Below are 13,661 nucleotides of genomic sequence, written 5' to 3' on the forward strand. Positions count from 1 at the left end.
GTAGATGGAAAAAGCGGTTCAAGTACAGTTCCAACTCATGTCCGTTTTACGAATCGAGGAGGTTTAAAATTGGATAACATTTATAATGGAATATGATCATAATCAGACAGGCAGACATTCTGAACTGCAATGCAATTTATGGCAACTGTGGAAAACCAGCGAGTCAATGATGTCAATGATTCTGTCCACGCCGATTGGGGAAGGGAGGGAGAGTCGAGACCTCTCTCTGCATGCGTACAATGGCCATGCCAGCTGCAGAACATGAGCCTCCGTTTGCAATGGGCTGAGCTACTTAATCTAATGTTCTGGGCTTTGTGGTCTCCAGCCAGAGACCGTTGAGAGGGGGAGCAGCACTTAAATATTGACATGCAGCCTCCAGTGCTCCACGGGTGTGTGTGTGTGTGAGTGTGTGTGTGTGTGTGTGTGTGTGTGTGTGTGTGTGTGTGTGTGTGTGTGTGTGTATGTGTGTGCAGGGTGGATAAACGAAGGAAGAGCTGCCCCGTTTTTATGCTGTGGAGAGAGGAGAGGAGAGGAGAGGAGAGGAGAGGAGAGGAGAGGAGAGGAGAGGAGAGGGGATAAGCTGACGTTCCCCCCATGGTCCGTGAAGCGTGTCTTCTCCAGGGAAAGAAACAGAACTGATGGGATTTCCATGTTTTAATTCAAAACGAAAGAGAGAGAAAGAGAGGATGGGTGGAGAGAAGAGACAGAGCATTTGTCTTTGTTCCTGCATGTTTTCAGTATGAATGCTGTGCGTGTGTATGTGCGTGCGTGCGAACGTGCATGCGTGCGTGCGTGCGTGTGTATGTCTCTGTGAATGTGTCTGTGTTGCATCTAGCAACTGAAAGCAAATGTGGCATCAAGCAACTGAAAGCAACTGAAAAATATGTGGGCCCTTGTAATGTATTTAATAAATGTTGAGACAAAAATAAAGGAATTAGTGTACATGTGCATACATGTGTGCATGCTTGCATGTGTGTACTGTACGTGTGTGCGTGTGCTGCATGTCTATGCCATGTTGTTGGCATAGACATCGACACACACGTGTCGGCACGTGCGCTAGCCAGGTGCGTGTTTGTGCCGTGTATACACGTGACTCACGTGCAAACAGGCCCGTGTCTCCCGACGCCGCATGAGCCGCGATCCAGGCAGTATGACGGAGGACACTCTGTGAAGACATCAAAGGAAAATGTTTTTATTTGGGTGTTTTTTACATCTAGCACGGACGCAATTTTTACATCTGCCGAGGTGTCAAAAGTGACACTCCAGACTGAAGGAGAGAGACACTCCGAAGCACCCCGTCAGACGGGGAAGCAATGAAGCCGAGCTATTTCATTTCCACCTTCCCTGTCTGGGCCTCTCCTCTCCCTCCTCTATGGGCACAAGCTGTCCATCACTCCTCACCTGAGACGAGGGGGAGGGCGACAGAGCCACGAGGCAGTGGAGTGGCACCTCTGTTTCTGTGAAGAATCATGGCATATAGGCAGGGAAATAATACCGCATTGTGGCAAAACGCTCTGCAACATATCACGCACTTCAAGTCATTTGGATAACTATACCGTCAGCAAGCACTGTACATAAACTCTGAATATGTTGTTCTTTTTTGTCTGTGTTCTCCATGGAAGGAAATGGAACTCACACAGCAGTCAGAGGAAAAGGATAATGTTCCACACAGAGGCGTATAATGCAAAACTAATAATAAATGAAATGAAAACCTCATACAAAATCCAGGCTGTTGTCCACAACAGGAATGACAATAGACGATAAGGACAAATATATTGTTTAGAAAACTCAAGCGGATGGCAGAGCCCAAAGGGTAGTTGGCATCACTTTCAGAGCGATCTGATGAACAATAGAAACATTGACAGTGCGTCACGTTCAACATGTTTACAGGACGTTATCGTTCATTGTTCTAAATATAATTCTTCGTGTGGCTTGCCCATAAGACCTTGTGTAGACATCCTCCTTATGTCTGAAAGAATGTGCTCAGTAAAATTTGGGTACATTAAGTTTCTTTATATTTCACCTTTGACGCTTTCTCAGTCGGTTGCTTGGTTTTACTACACCAATCCATTCAATCCATGCCCCATGCCAGCTCTTAATTCGTCTCGGTTACAGGATATGAATAGGAGCAATAAATGAAATCTGATTCCACAAGAAGGCAGATTGCTTCCTCATTGCAAATTGAGAAACAAAAGAGGAAGCAAATCAGCATTATTGTGTGCAGCGAATGGGGGGGGGGGGGGGGGGGTTGGTTGTGATCACAAAATTTTCCAGCTGGTTTAAGTCAAGATAATGCTAAAAGATTCATAAAAAAACACTGTTTTCTCTGCTTTCTGGTGGTTATGGACAGTCGGTTGCTTGGTTTTAAGAGTGCAGATTCAGTCCTGACTACTACCCATTATCCTGATCTCCGTTTACCTGGGTTGTCTCAATTTATCTCGACTGGGTTGCCTGTTTATCTGGGTGGTTTGTTTAATATAAGCATGAAAACCAGTGGTGTAAAGTAACTAAGTACATGTACTCAAGTACTGTGCTCAAGTACAATTTTAAAGTATTTTTTACTTTCTTCAGTATTTACAATTTTCAATACTTTTACTTCTACACCACTACATCTCAGAGGAAGGTTTTACTACTTTAGTTACTACCGGTAGTTACTTTGTAGATTTTGATTATTTTTTACAAAACACGCTAACCACTTCAGCCATATATTTTGGCCATTTGAAAATAGCAGATCTACAGTACAATCTCACAATGCCTACTGTTACGTTTGGTACTTTAATTATACATTGATGCTGATACTTCTGTACTTTTACTCAAGTACATTTTGAATATACAGCATAAGGAGTTGCAGTATGATACATTGCATGCAGTATTGATAATGTTACTTAAGTAAAACATGCGAGTGCTTCATCCATCACTGATGCAATAATAAGAATCACCACAAAACTCTTGCAACCTCCATGAGGGCGAGCTGGAAAATCAAATGCTCCTCAGTCATTCAAAAGAGGCAGGAAAGGTATGGTTTTAAGAGTGTAGCGTTTCTGTCAGCATAGTGGCCTACGTAAGCACCTGTGTGTGCTTTGAAGTCATACTAGTATAGCCCTACAAATGTCTTCAGTGCCACACATCTTGTCACTGCATAGGCAGACAGGGGGCATTTTGCTCAAGTCAAGTAAAAAGCTGGCGTCTACCGAGCCATTCTGTCTTAACACTTAATTAACACATAATGTCATACCTAATCCAACACTTGACTGCCATGGATGTCATCATCATACTATAATTCTAACAATGTCTGTCTGTCTGAATGTCACTGACAGCGCGTTATCTCATCATTGGCTGCACCAATCACTCCCACTTTTCACACAGGCATGGACCATAATTATATGGAGGTCTTAACGGAGCCCTTTTTTCGATTTGACACATTAATGACTAATAATGAATTTATTAGTGGATTAAAAAATGCAAAAATGGGTATTGTACTGTCAATATGACATGAATATGAATGCAAAGTAGTGGTTGATGTGTGGACAGGATAGCTTTTCATGTTGTGCATGGTGAGATGTGTGCAAACGGTGTGCTTTGGTAGGAGAAGACGAACAAAGGATGCAACATTTATTAGTAAATTAAAAACGCACCTGGCGCAGTACCCCCCCACGGCCACAAGAGGGGGGCAAATATCTCACAACGGGTAAGGGCTAGTTCAATTAATTAAGTAAGGGATAATATCTGGCTAGGTGGTCATTGTCGGGAGATAATTCACCGACAGAGAGTTTAACCACCAAGGCGAAGCCAAGGAAGTGAGTTGATCAAATAGAATCCATTTCGGTTACTGCTTCGTCTATTTCTCGCTCAAATGTTTTCAAAAACATTTTTGAGAGCAATGTTTAGCTGTAAATAACATTGTGTACTGTGTCACTAGTGTGTGTGTGTTTACATGGCTGTCATGTTGGAAACAGCAGTAAATCAAGCGGGTGAAAGGCGCACAGCTGGTGCTCAAAGGGTTTGATTAGGCAGGTCTGTTATAGAGCGGAGCAGTCATTATCAACATATAACTCACCGCTGAATTCAGCGATTGACCAATCAGAATCAAGCATTCAACCAAGCCATGTAATAATAGAGGGTATGTGCATGTATAAAGTATGTGGTGAGTGGCAAAGTGAGTTTAATGTCGTTTAACATTGTTTAATGCAATCAGATAGGACCTTTCTGTTTGGATGTATGGGCTGTCACGGCCAGAAAGTAGTTTTGCCACTCAGTACGTAGGTGTTCCCGCATAACTTCCAAGGTATGATGATGATTATGTCACGCGCATACCCTGACAATCAATGTGTTCAAAATGTAATTTAGTCACAGGCTTGCCCCGCTATAATTTGGACACGCCTGAAGTAAGTTAAGCTTTCATCTCTTTTTAAAGGATTATTGTGCAGGTCCTGCCTGCACACCAGGAATAATTACAAAGCTGAAACATTTGTCTTTTCAAGATATGTCGAGAGAGGTTACAGCAATCTTTTAAATACAGTGCAATGTTAACTAAATAATTTCTGGTTAGGACCACATGCATATGGACGACATGTAAAATGCTTAAATAAAACTGGAAGGCACAGATGAAGCAGGATAGTTCCAGCCATGGTGGAAAGGTACATTTACTCAATTTTGAGGTAGGCCTACTTTTACTTTACTGGAGTATTTATAAATTTCTATACTTTTACTCCACTACATCTCAGAGGCAAATATTGTACTTTTACTTTAATTTATTGTGCTGAATGACCTTTAATTTGGATGTACTGTACATACTACTCATTTAAGATACGTTTGCAATATTGTAATATAACAATTGTAAATAAATATTAAAAGGTTCTGAATAACAAACTTTATTTATTTGACTTTATATTGTTTAAATAATAAATAAACAAATAAATAAGACTATTTCCTGAAGGTTAAAGTGTTTTTAAATTATGTTAGATAAGTTAATACATTATCTGTAAACTAGAAACATTAAAATATCATGTGGGTCAACTTACCACTTGACTTGGATCAACTTACCCCTTACCTGGGGCAATTTGAGCCACATGACCACTTTAATAACTTAAGTAATATTTCCATGGCCCTTTTGTCATAGATTCTTACGCTATTTTCAAAAGATTTTATACACTTGGAAACTTGCGAAATGGGACATTCGGTCCAAGGTGAGTGGACGGAGTAAACGGAACACATGCCATGAAGCAAAGGAAAGGAAAGGTACTATGTTTACCCAGGGTAACTGGACTAAGGAAAGGAAAGGTACTATGTTTACCCAGGGTAACTGGACAAAGGAAAGGAAAGGTACTATGTTTACCCAGGGTAACTGGACTAAGGAAAGGAAAGGTACTATGTTTACCCAGGGTAACTGGACAAAGGAAAGGAAAGGTACTATGTTTACCCAGGGTAACTGGACTAAGGAAAGGAAAGGTACTATGTTTACCCAGGGTAACTGGACAAAGGAAAGGAAAGGTACTATGTTTACCCAGGGTAACTGGACTAAGGAAAGGAAAGGTACTATGTTTACCCAGGGTAACTGGACAAAGGAAAGGAAAGGTACTATGTTTACCCAGGGTAACTGGACAAAGGAAAGGAAAGGTACTATGTTTACCCAGGGTAACTGGACTAAGCTCAAGAACTTGTTTACAGCCAGGCCAACAGAGGTAGGTAGGTACAGTACACGAGAACATGTTACCTTCGCAGCTAGACTCGTCTGTGCGGAAGGGGAGGCAGTCAGCAGAGAGATCACAGCGCCACTGAAGGGGAACACAGCTAGATGTACTCTCACACACCAGTTCTCCCAGCGCACACTGGAGCAGCGCTGGTACAGAGGAAACGTGAGGAGGAGAAACAGAGAATGGTGTGAGTAGCCAGAGCAAATTACAGTAAGCAAGGTAAACACGAGGTAATATCAAATGCATAAAATGGTAATCTAGGAGCACAGGTAAACCTATAATCAGTCTAAACAAAAAACACATGTCCATATGTCATTCGCAACGCATTATTTAAAAGCAAATGGTAGTGCTGACATGGTCGAAAACGCATACTTTGATCTTTCATCAACCCATACGCAAATAGAGAATTTATTCATTTTGCTAGGGCGGAACGCTCGCTCTCCACAGGGGGTACCGTGTGGAAGCTACACCAATCCATTCAATCCATGCCCCATGCGGGCTCTTAATTCGTCTCAGTTACAGGATATGAATAGGAGCAATAAATGAAATCTGATTCCACAAGAAGGCAGATTGCTTCCTCATTGCAAAAAGAGGAAGCAAATCAGCACTCTTGTGTGCAGCGAATGCTTTGTTTACAGCAGCTAGACCAGTGCACGGTTCTCAAAGTGGAGTTTGGGGACTTCCAGTGGTCCTTGGGGGGTGGGGGGGTTTGATCACAACATTTTTCAGCTGGTTTAAAGGGACACTTCAACCTTTTTGCAAAAAAAATATATGTTAATGACGTTTAGAAGCTTTAGAACACTTTCCTGGGGGTCTTTATGTGTGTAATATGGTTTTAGATATTTTAGATTGTAGCAGTGAGCCTGTTGTCTCTGATGTCATGGACACTGGGCTCACTTCCTTCCTGGACTACATGTTGTCTCAGTAAGACAGCTCTCCCCCCTATCCACAAGGAGGAGCAGTGCACCAAATAATTATGGGAATTGTAGTCCAGGAAGGTAGTGAGACCAGTGTCCATGACATCAGAGACAACAGGCTCACTGCTACAATCTATCTAAAACCACATATTACACACATAAATACCCAGAGGAAAGTGATCTAAAGCTTCTAAACATCATTAACATATATTTTTTTGCAAAAAGGGTGAAGTGTCCCTTTAAGATAATGCTAAAAGATTTGTTTTAAAAAACACTGTTTTCTCTGCTTTCTGGTGGTTTTGGACGAAAACAAGCTACATTCAACTATGAAATGAATTATCGCGGCCACACATGTCTTCCCCCCTCCGACTCTACAAGACTCTACTGCGTCTTTCAAAGCGATCGACGGGTGGATCGTTGTGAAGTATAATATTCTATGATTTTTCAAAGGTCAGTGATAACGCACTGAATCGCTGGCAAGGTAAAGACGATGCTTTTAACTCCGGCAGTAAATGTGAGTGAAGAACTCACGGCAGGCATATTCATCCTCCCCGTCGGGGCAGTCGGGGACGCCGTCACAGCGCAGCACGGAGGGGAGGCAGCGGTAGTCTGAACACTGGTACTGGTCCGTTTGGCAGTGATCCTGGGGCGGCATGGTGCCGGGCACCGCGCTGGGACACTGGGCCTCGTCCGAGTGGTCGGCGCAGTCATGCTCACCATCACACCTCCAGCTCACCGGGACACACTGGAAGGAGTAGACGCACTGGAAGTGGTCCGCGCTGCACGTCAGGGGCTGGGGCGTCACAGGGCCTGCGGGCGGACATGATGCAAAGGATCAGTTGAGTTCAGTTCATTTTATATTTTCGGATATTGGACACATAACGTATACATTCTGATCAAGGGGAACATTTTACTACAGTAGGTCATCAATATACCTTAGAGTTGTAAAAACGTCCCCCCCATTCTGTGTTGCCTAGAACTGGAGGACTGAAAAAAAATCAGTAACATTGAAACACGGCACGTGACTCGGTTTGAACTTCTGTTACCTTTGCTACTTTAGAATTGAAAAGTAACAGTTTTGTATATATACATTTATATTTCCACCTGACAAAGACGATACGCATGTACTATGGATAATACACTTCCATCCACAGTGCACAACTCACTCCTTACCTTAACCTTACCCAACACACAAACGGACTGTTCAAGACAGTGCACATGTTTAACCCCACATCAATACGTTTATTGTAGTCCAGCAGCACTGTGTGTGAGAAAGTGTGTGTGTGTGTGTGTGTGTGTGTGTGTGTGTGTGTGTGTGTGTGTGTGTGCGCGTGCTTGCGTGCGTGCGTAAATTAACAAACAGAGCCTCTGTCATGGCAATGATGGCAGGGATCTCTGTCCAGGGTGGAGGGAGCCAGGTGAATGCTAGTTGTTGGATGCTTGGTGTCTGTCAAAGAAGCAAGTCAGAGAGGTGGAGGGAGGTGGATGCTTGGTGTCTGTCAAAGAAGCAAGTCAGAGAGGTGGAGGGAGGTGGATGCTTGGTGTCTGTCAAAGAAGCAAGTCAGAGAGGTGGAGGGAGGTGGATGCTAGGTGTCTGTCCAAGAAGCAAGTCAGAGAGGTGGAGGGAGGTGGATGCTAGGTGTCTGTCCAAGAAGCAAGTCAGAGAGGTGGAGGGAGGTGGATGCTAGGTGTCTGTCCAAGAAGCAAGTCAGAGAGGTGGAGGGAGGTGGATGCTAGGTGTCTATCAAAGAAGCAATTAAGTCAGCTAGGTGCAGACTTAGAGGGAGGATGCAAGGCAGGAATGGTGGTGAGGTTGAGTTGTGCGTGCAACCGTGCACAACACAACATATACAGAATGTGTGCGTGTGTGTGTGTGCGTGTGTGTAAACAACACACAATATAAAAGTAATTGCTTTTGTGGCCTGTTGCGAGCTGTGGCGCTCCCCTGGGGCACTGACCCACACATCACACACAGTGGGTTCATGTGGGGCAGGCTCCATTATCTCAGCCCACACAGTACAGTGTGAAATCCTGAGTGATCATTTAACCCCGCAGAATGTCAAATTCAACCCATTTTATTTTTACAGTGGTGAACAAAGTATATTTCCCAAGTAAATTACTACGGACATTTTCGCAAGTCTTATAGTGAAAATGGCAGATCTACAGTGCATCGCAGCGTGACGCATTATGGCTTTGCCGATTTGCACTATATTTGAAATAGGTCTTTTTTGTTTATCCCACGGTTTTTGTAACCCATTTGCCAATTATTGTCTAACCTGTAATCCTGGGCGCTACTCTCCCTCTGCCAACCTCCCAAACTGAGCTCATCCTTCCTTCAATGGAAGTGAGCAGCAGGCCGCTTCTTATCACCTGACAGGGGGGAGATTCCGGGACGTAGCGAGTGGAAGGATCATGTTATTTATTCCAACCAGTTCCTTTCCCCTCCATCAGGCGGGGAAAGGACACAGGGAGAACATGCAAACTCCCCCACGTACAGTAGCATACTGTACCTCCTACCATACACTCTGTAGTGTATGAGACGTCATCCAGGGCGATGTCCGTCCACATGTCCCCCCCGACCTCTGCCTCAAAGGTCACTCGGAAGGGCGCCGGATTGGACAGGATCACTTTGGCATAGGTCCACTGGTTGCCTCGGTTGCCGCTGGCCGCCCACATCAGCAGGCTGGTGCCACTGGGTCCGAGCGTGTAGACCTGGTGGACATGGAAGGGACGGTTTGGGATCCGGAACTAGATGAATATTGAGGAACCGGTTCCATCACATCTGGAACCGTTTCCAGAACCGGAAATGGTTGCTATACAATTACAATACCTGTGGTTCTCAAACTTAGACCACCAACTCTGAGAGTGTACAAATGGAACCATAATGGTCCCTTATGGCCTGGGTCCATTTGTACACTGAGTTAACTCAAAGTCGTACGATTTGTCACACACGTTACCGCAGTGAAATTTGTTCTCCACATTTGACCCATCTCGTGAGGTCCGCTGGGGGACCCCGGACCTCACTTTGAGAACCGTTGATATAGATGAGTAAATACGTTAATAAGTGCAAATAAAGTAAAATTATTATCGGTGTACTGCTTGTGGCAGGGCAAATGGTAAATATCGTTGCTATCACTCACTATTTATTAGAGGTTCCCAAGCTGTGTGCACCCCTTGTGGTGCACGAGCGGCCTCTAGGGGGTGCGTGACATGAAAACGGGAAATGGCGGTTTTATGGTGTCAGTGAATGCACCGTCATTTACATATTGCCTATATTGACATTATAATATTATAGTCACTTTATTTTTCAATAATTCAACTGTATGGCATCATGCTACTGTGCAGGGTGGGGGGGGTGTCAGCTAGGTCAGGAGGTAACAGCTAGGCTAGTGGTGCACGGCCAAAAATGTTGCCAAAAAAGAGTGACGAGACACATTTTCACTATTTTCAAATGTTTTTTCAAATAATAATTAAAAAAAGAATGGTCATGGACAATGACATATGGTCCTATACACTATACAGGACCACGGCCAGGGTGCCGGCCCGGTCCCAGAGAGCCGCCCCACGTCCGAAACGGTAGATAAATGAGAGAGTTACCATGTGGGGGTCCCCGGAGAGTCCCCGGAACATCCAGACCCCCAGGAAGTAGGAACGCGCCCAGGGGGCCAGGCCAATTCCGGCAGTAATGTACTGTACCGTACTGTACTGTACTGTACTGTACTGTACTGTACTGTACTGTACTGTACTGTACTGTACAGGCACACCCAAAATCATCATATATACAGTTAATATGTGTGTGTGTGTGTGTGTGTGTGTGTGTGTTTGTGTGAGTGTTAGGTTGCGCACAGGTGGTGAAAAACAACCATTATGCTATTTCCGTGCTCAGACGCAAGTTTTTGTCGACGAAAACAACACTGGTGTTACCTTCAGAGTGCCCATGCGCTCAGAGCCGTGCATGTAGAACCAGAACCTCAGGTGACACAGGCCGATGCTGGCCGGGAAGGGACTCCGGGTGGTCACCCTGGCAACGTCGCCCTCCCTCTGAGCGGCCGAGTTCACATACAGGAAGTTTCCTCCACCGCCTTTGAGAGATAACGTGAAGGTAAACTATAAGCACATTTATTCAAGGTCATTACTTAACGACTTAAACCCCAGCATTGGACACATCAATACTGTATATATATAGTTTACCCAGACACACTGCAAGTGCAACTGTGTTTCTTTTTAAATGCAGTACAATGACACAGTTGTGTTCTAAGAGCGTGCTGTTCCATAGGTTGCTTGCGCGCGCACGCACACACAAAAGTTGCTTATAATAAGCAGACCTGACAACACAGACGGTGGGTACTGTGCTCTCAGCAGATTCTCCAATCTGCTACAAGCTGAGCAAGTGAAGCAACAGTATAAGTAGAGCCATGGAATCTGCCACTTTAAGGCCGTTTGTTCAGACCAGATGAAGACAGCAGTCTGGGTTTGTTGTGAAAAAGCCTGTAGTTTAACACAGCCAAGCGCTGTGGATTGTGGGAAAGGATTCTTGGGCTCTGCTAGGCCTGGAGATGAGATGGCACCCAGGCGTCAGCAGAACAAAGTGGGGGGGTTTTCCACATGAGCAAAAGAACCGATTTAGGGCCACCTCAAACCTCACAGTGTGCACCACAGCATACCCTACTACTGCCCTCCTCCACCACAGTGCACCACAGCATACCCTACTACTGCCCTCCTCCACCACAGTGGACCACAGCATACCCTACTACTGCCCTCCTCCACCACAGTGGACCACAGCATACCCTACTACTGCCCTCCTCCACCACAGTGGACCACAGCATACCCTACTACTGCCCTCCTCCACCACAGTGGACCACAGCATACCCTACTACTGCCCTCCTCCACCACAGTGGACCACAGCATACCCTACTACTGCCCTCCTCCACCACAGTGGACCACAGCATACCCTACTACTGCCCTCCTCCACCACAGTGGACCACAGCATACCCTACTACTGCCCTCCTCCACCACAGTGGACCACAGCATACCCTACTACTGCCCTCCTCCACCACAGTGGACCACAGCATACCCTACTACTGCCCTCCTCCACCACAGTGCACCACAGCATACCCTACTACTGCCCTCCTCCACCACAGTGGACCACAGCATACCCTACTACTGCCCTCCTCCACCACAGTGGACCACAGCATACCCTACTACTGCCCTCCTCCACCACAGTGGACCACAGCATACCCTACTACTGCCCTCCTCCACCACAGTGGACCACAGCATACCCTACTACTGCCCTCCTCCACCACAGTGCACCACAGCATACCCTACTACTGCCCTCCTCCACCACAGTGCACCACAGCATACCCTACTACTGCCCTCCTCCACCACAGTGGACCACAGCATACCCTACTACTGCCCTCCTCCACCACAGTGGACCACAGCATACCCTACTACTGCCCTCCTCCACCACAGTGGACCACAGCATACCCTACTACTGCCCTCCTCCACCACAGTGGACCACAGCATACCCTACTACTGCCCTCCTCCACCACAGTGCACCACAGCATACCCTACTACTGCCCTCCTCCACCACAGTGGACCACAGCATACCCTACTACTGCCCTCCTCCACCACAGTGGACCACAGCATACCCTACTACTGCCCTCCTCCACCACAGTGGACCACAGCATACCCTACTACTGCCCTCCTCCACCACAGTGGACCACAGCATACCCTACTACTGCCCTCCTCCACCACAGTGGACCACAGCATACCCTACTACTGCCCTCCTCCACCACAGTGGACCACAGCATACCCTACTACTGCCCTCCTCCACCACAGTGCACCACAGCATACCCTACTACTGCCCTCCTCCACCACAGTGGACCACAGCATACCCTACTACTGCCCTCCTCCACCACAGTGGACCACAGCATACCCTACTACTGCCCTCCTCCACCACAGTGGACCACAGCATACCCTACTACTGCCCTCCTCCACCACAGTGCACCACAGCATACCCTACTACTGCCCTCCTCCACCACAGTGGACCACAGCATACCCTACTACTGCCCTCCTCCACCACAGTGGACCACAGCATACCCTACTACTGCCCTCCTCCACCACAGTGGACCACAGCATACCCTACTACTGCCCTCCTCCACCACAGTGCACCACAGCATACCCTACTACTGCCCTCCTCCACCACAGTGGACCACAGCATACCCTACTACTGCCCTCCTCCACCACAGTGGACCACAGCATACCCTACTACTGCCCTCCTCCACCACAGTGGACCACAGCATACCCTACTACTGCCCTCCTCCACCACAGTGGACCACAGCATACCCTACTACTGCCCTCCTCCACCACAGTGGACCACAGCATACCCTACTACTGCCCTCCTCCACCACAGTGGACCACAGCATACCCTACTACTGCCCTCCTCCACCACAGTGGACCACAGCATACCCTACTACTGCCCTCCTCCACCACAGTGGACCACAGCATACCCTACTACTGCCCTCCTCCACCACAGTGGACCACAGCATACCCTACTACTGCCCTCCTCCACCACAGTGGACCACAGCATACCCTACTACTGCCCTCCTCCACCACAGTGGACCACAGCATACCCTACTACTGCCCTCCTCCACCACAGTGGACCACAGCATACCCTACTACTGCCCTCCTCCACCACAGTGGACCACAGCATACCCTACTACTGCCCTCCTCCACCACAGTGCACCACAGCATACCCTACTACTGCCCTCCTCCACCACAGTGGACCACAGCATACCCTACTACTGCCCTCCTCCACCACAGTGGACCACAGCATACCCTACTACTGCCCTCCTCCACCACAGTGGACCACAGCATACCCTACTACTGCCCTCCTCCACCACAGTGGACCACAGCATACCCTACTACTGCCCTCCTCCACCACAGTGCACCACAGCATACCCTACTACTGCCCTCCTCCACCACAGTGCACCACAGCATACCCTACTACTGCCCTCCTCCACCACAGTGCACCACAGCATACCCTACTACT

At 46.9% G+C, this 13,661-nt stretch overlaps 1 protein-coding gene across 1 annotated transcript in view; it reads right to left on the reverse strand.

Annotated features, from left to right (window-relative positions):
* malrd1 (MAM and LDL receptor class A domain containing 1) overlaps positions 1 to 13,661 on the reverse strand; it is a gene marked incomplete at its 5' end in the record, with an annotated part of 78,739 nt that overhangs the window by 9,065 nt on the left and 56,013 nt on the right. The window contains 5 exons of the mRNA XM_080793330.1: positions 1,099 to 1,165; positions 5,714 to 5,839; positions 7,142 to 7,420; positions 9,121 to 9,322; positions 10,535 to 10,692. Of these exons, the coding sequence (XP_080649456.1) occupies positions 1,099 to 1,165; positions 5,714 to 5,839; positions 7,142 to 7,420; positions 9,121 to 9,322; positions 10,535 to 10,692 (832 nt within the window). The remainder of the gene's footprint in view (positions 1 to 1,098; positions 1,166 to 5,713; positions 5,840 to 7,141; positions 7,421 to 9,120; positions 9,323 to 10,534; positions 10,693 to 13,661) is intronic.

Source organism: Protomyctophum bolini (assembly GCF_963924005.1).
Source record: "Protomyctophum bolini genome assembly, chromosome: 21".
In the NCBI taxonomy this organism is placed as follows: Eukaryota; Metazoa; Chordata; class Actinopteri; order Myctophiformes; family Myctophidae; genus Protomyctophum; species Protomyctophum bolini.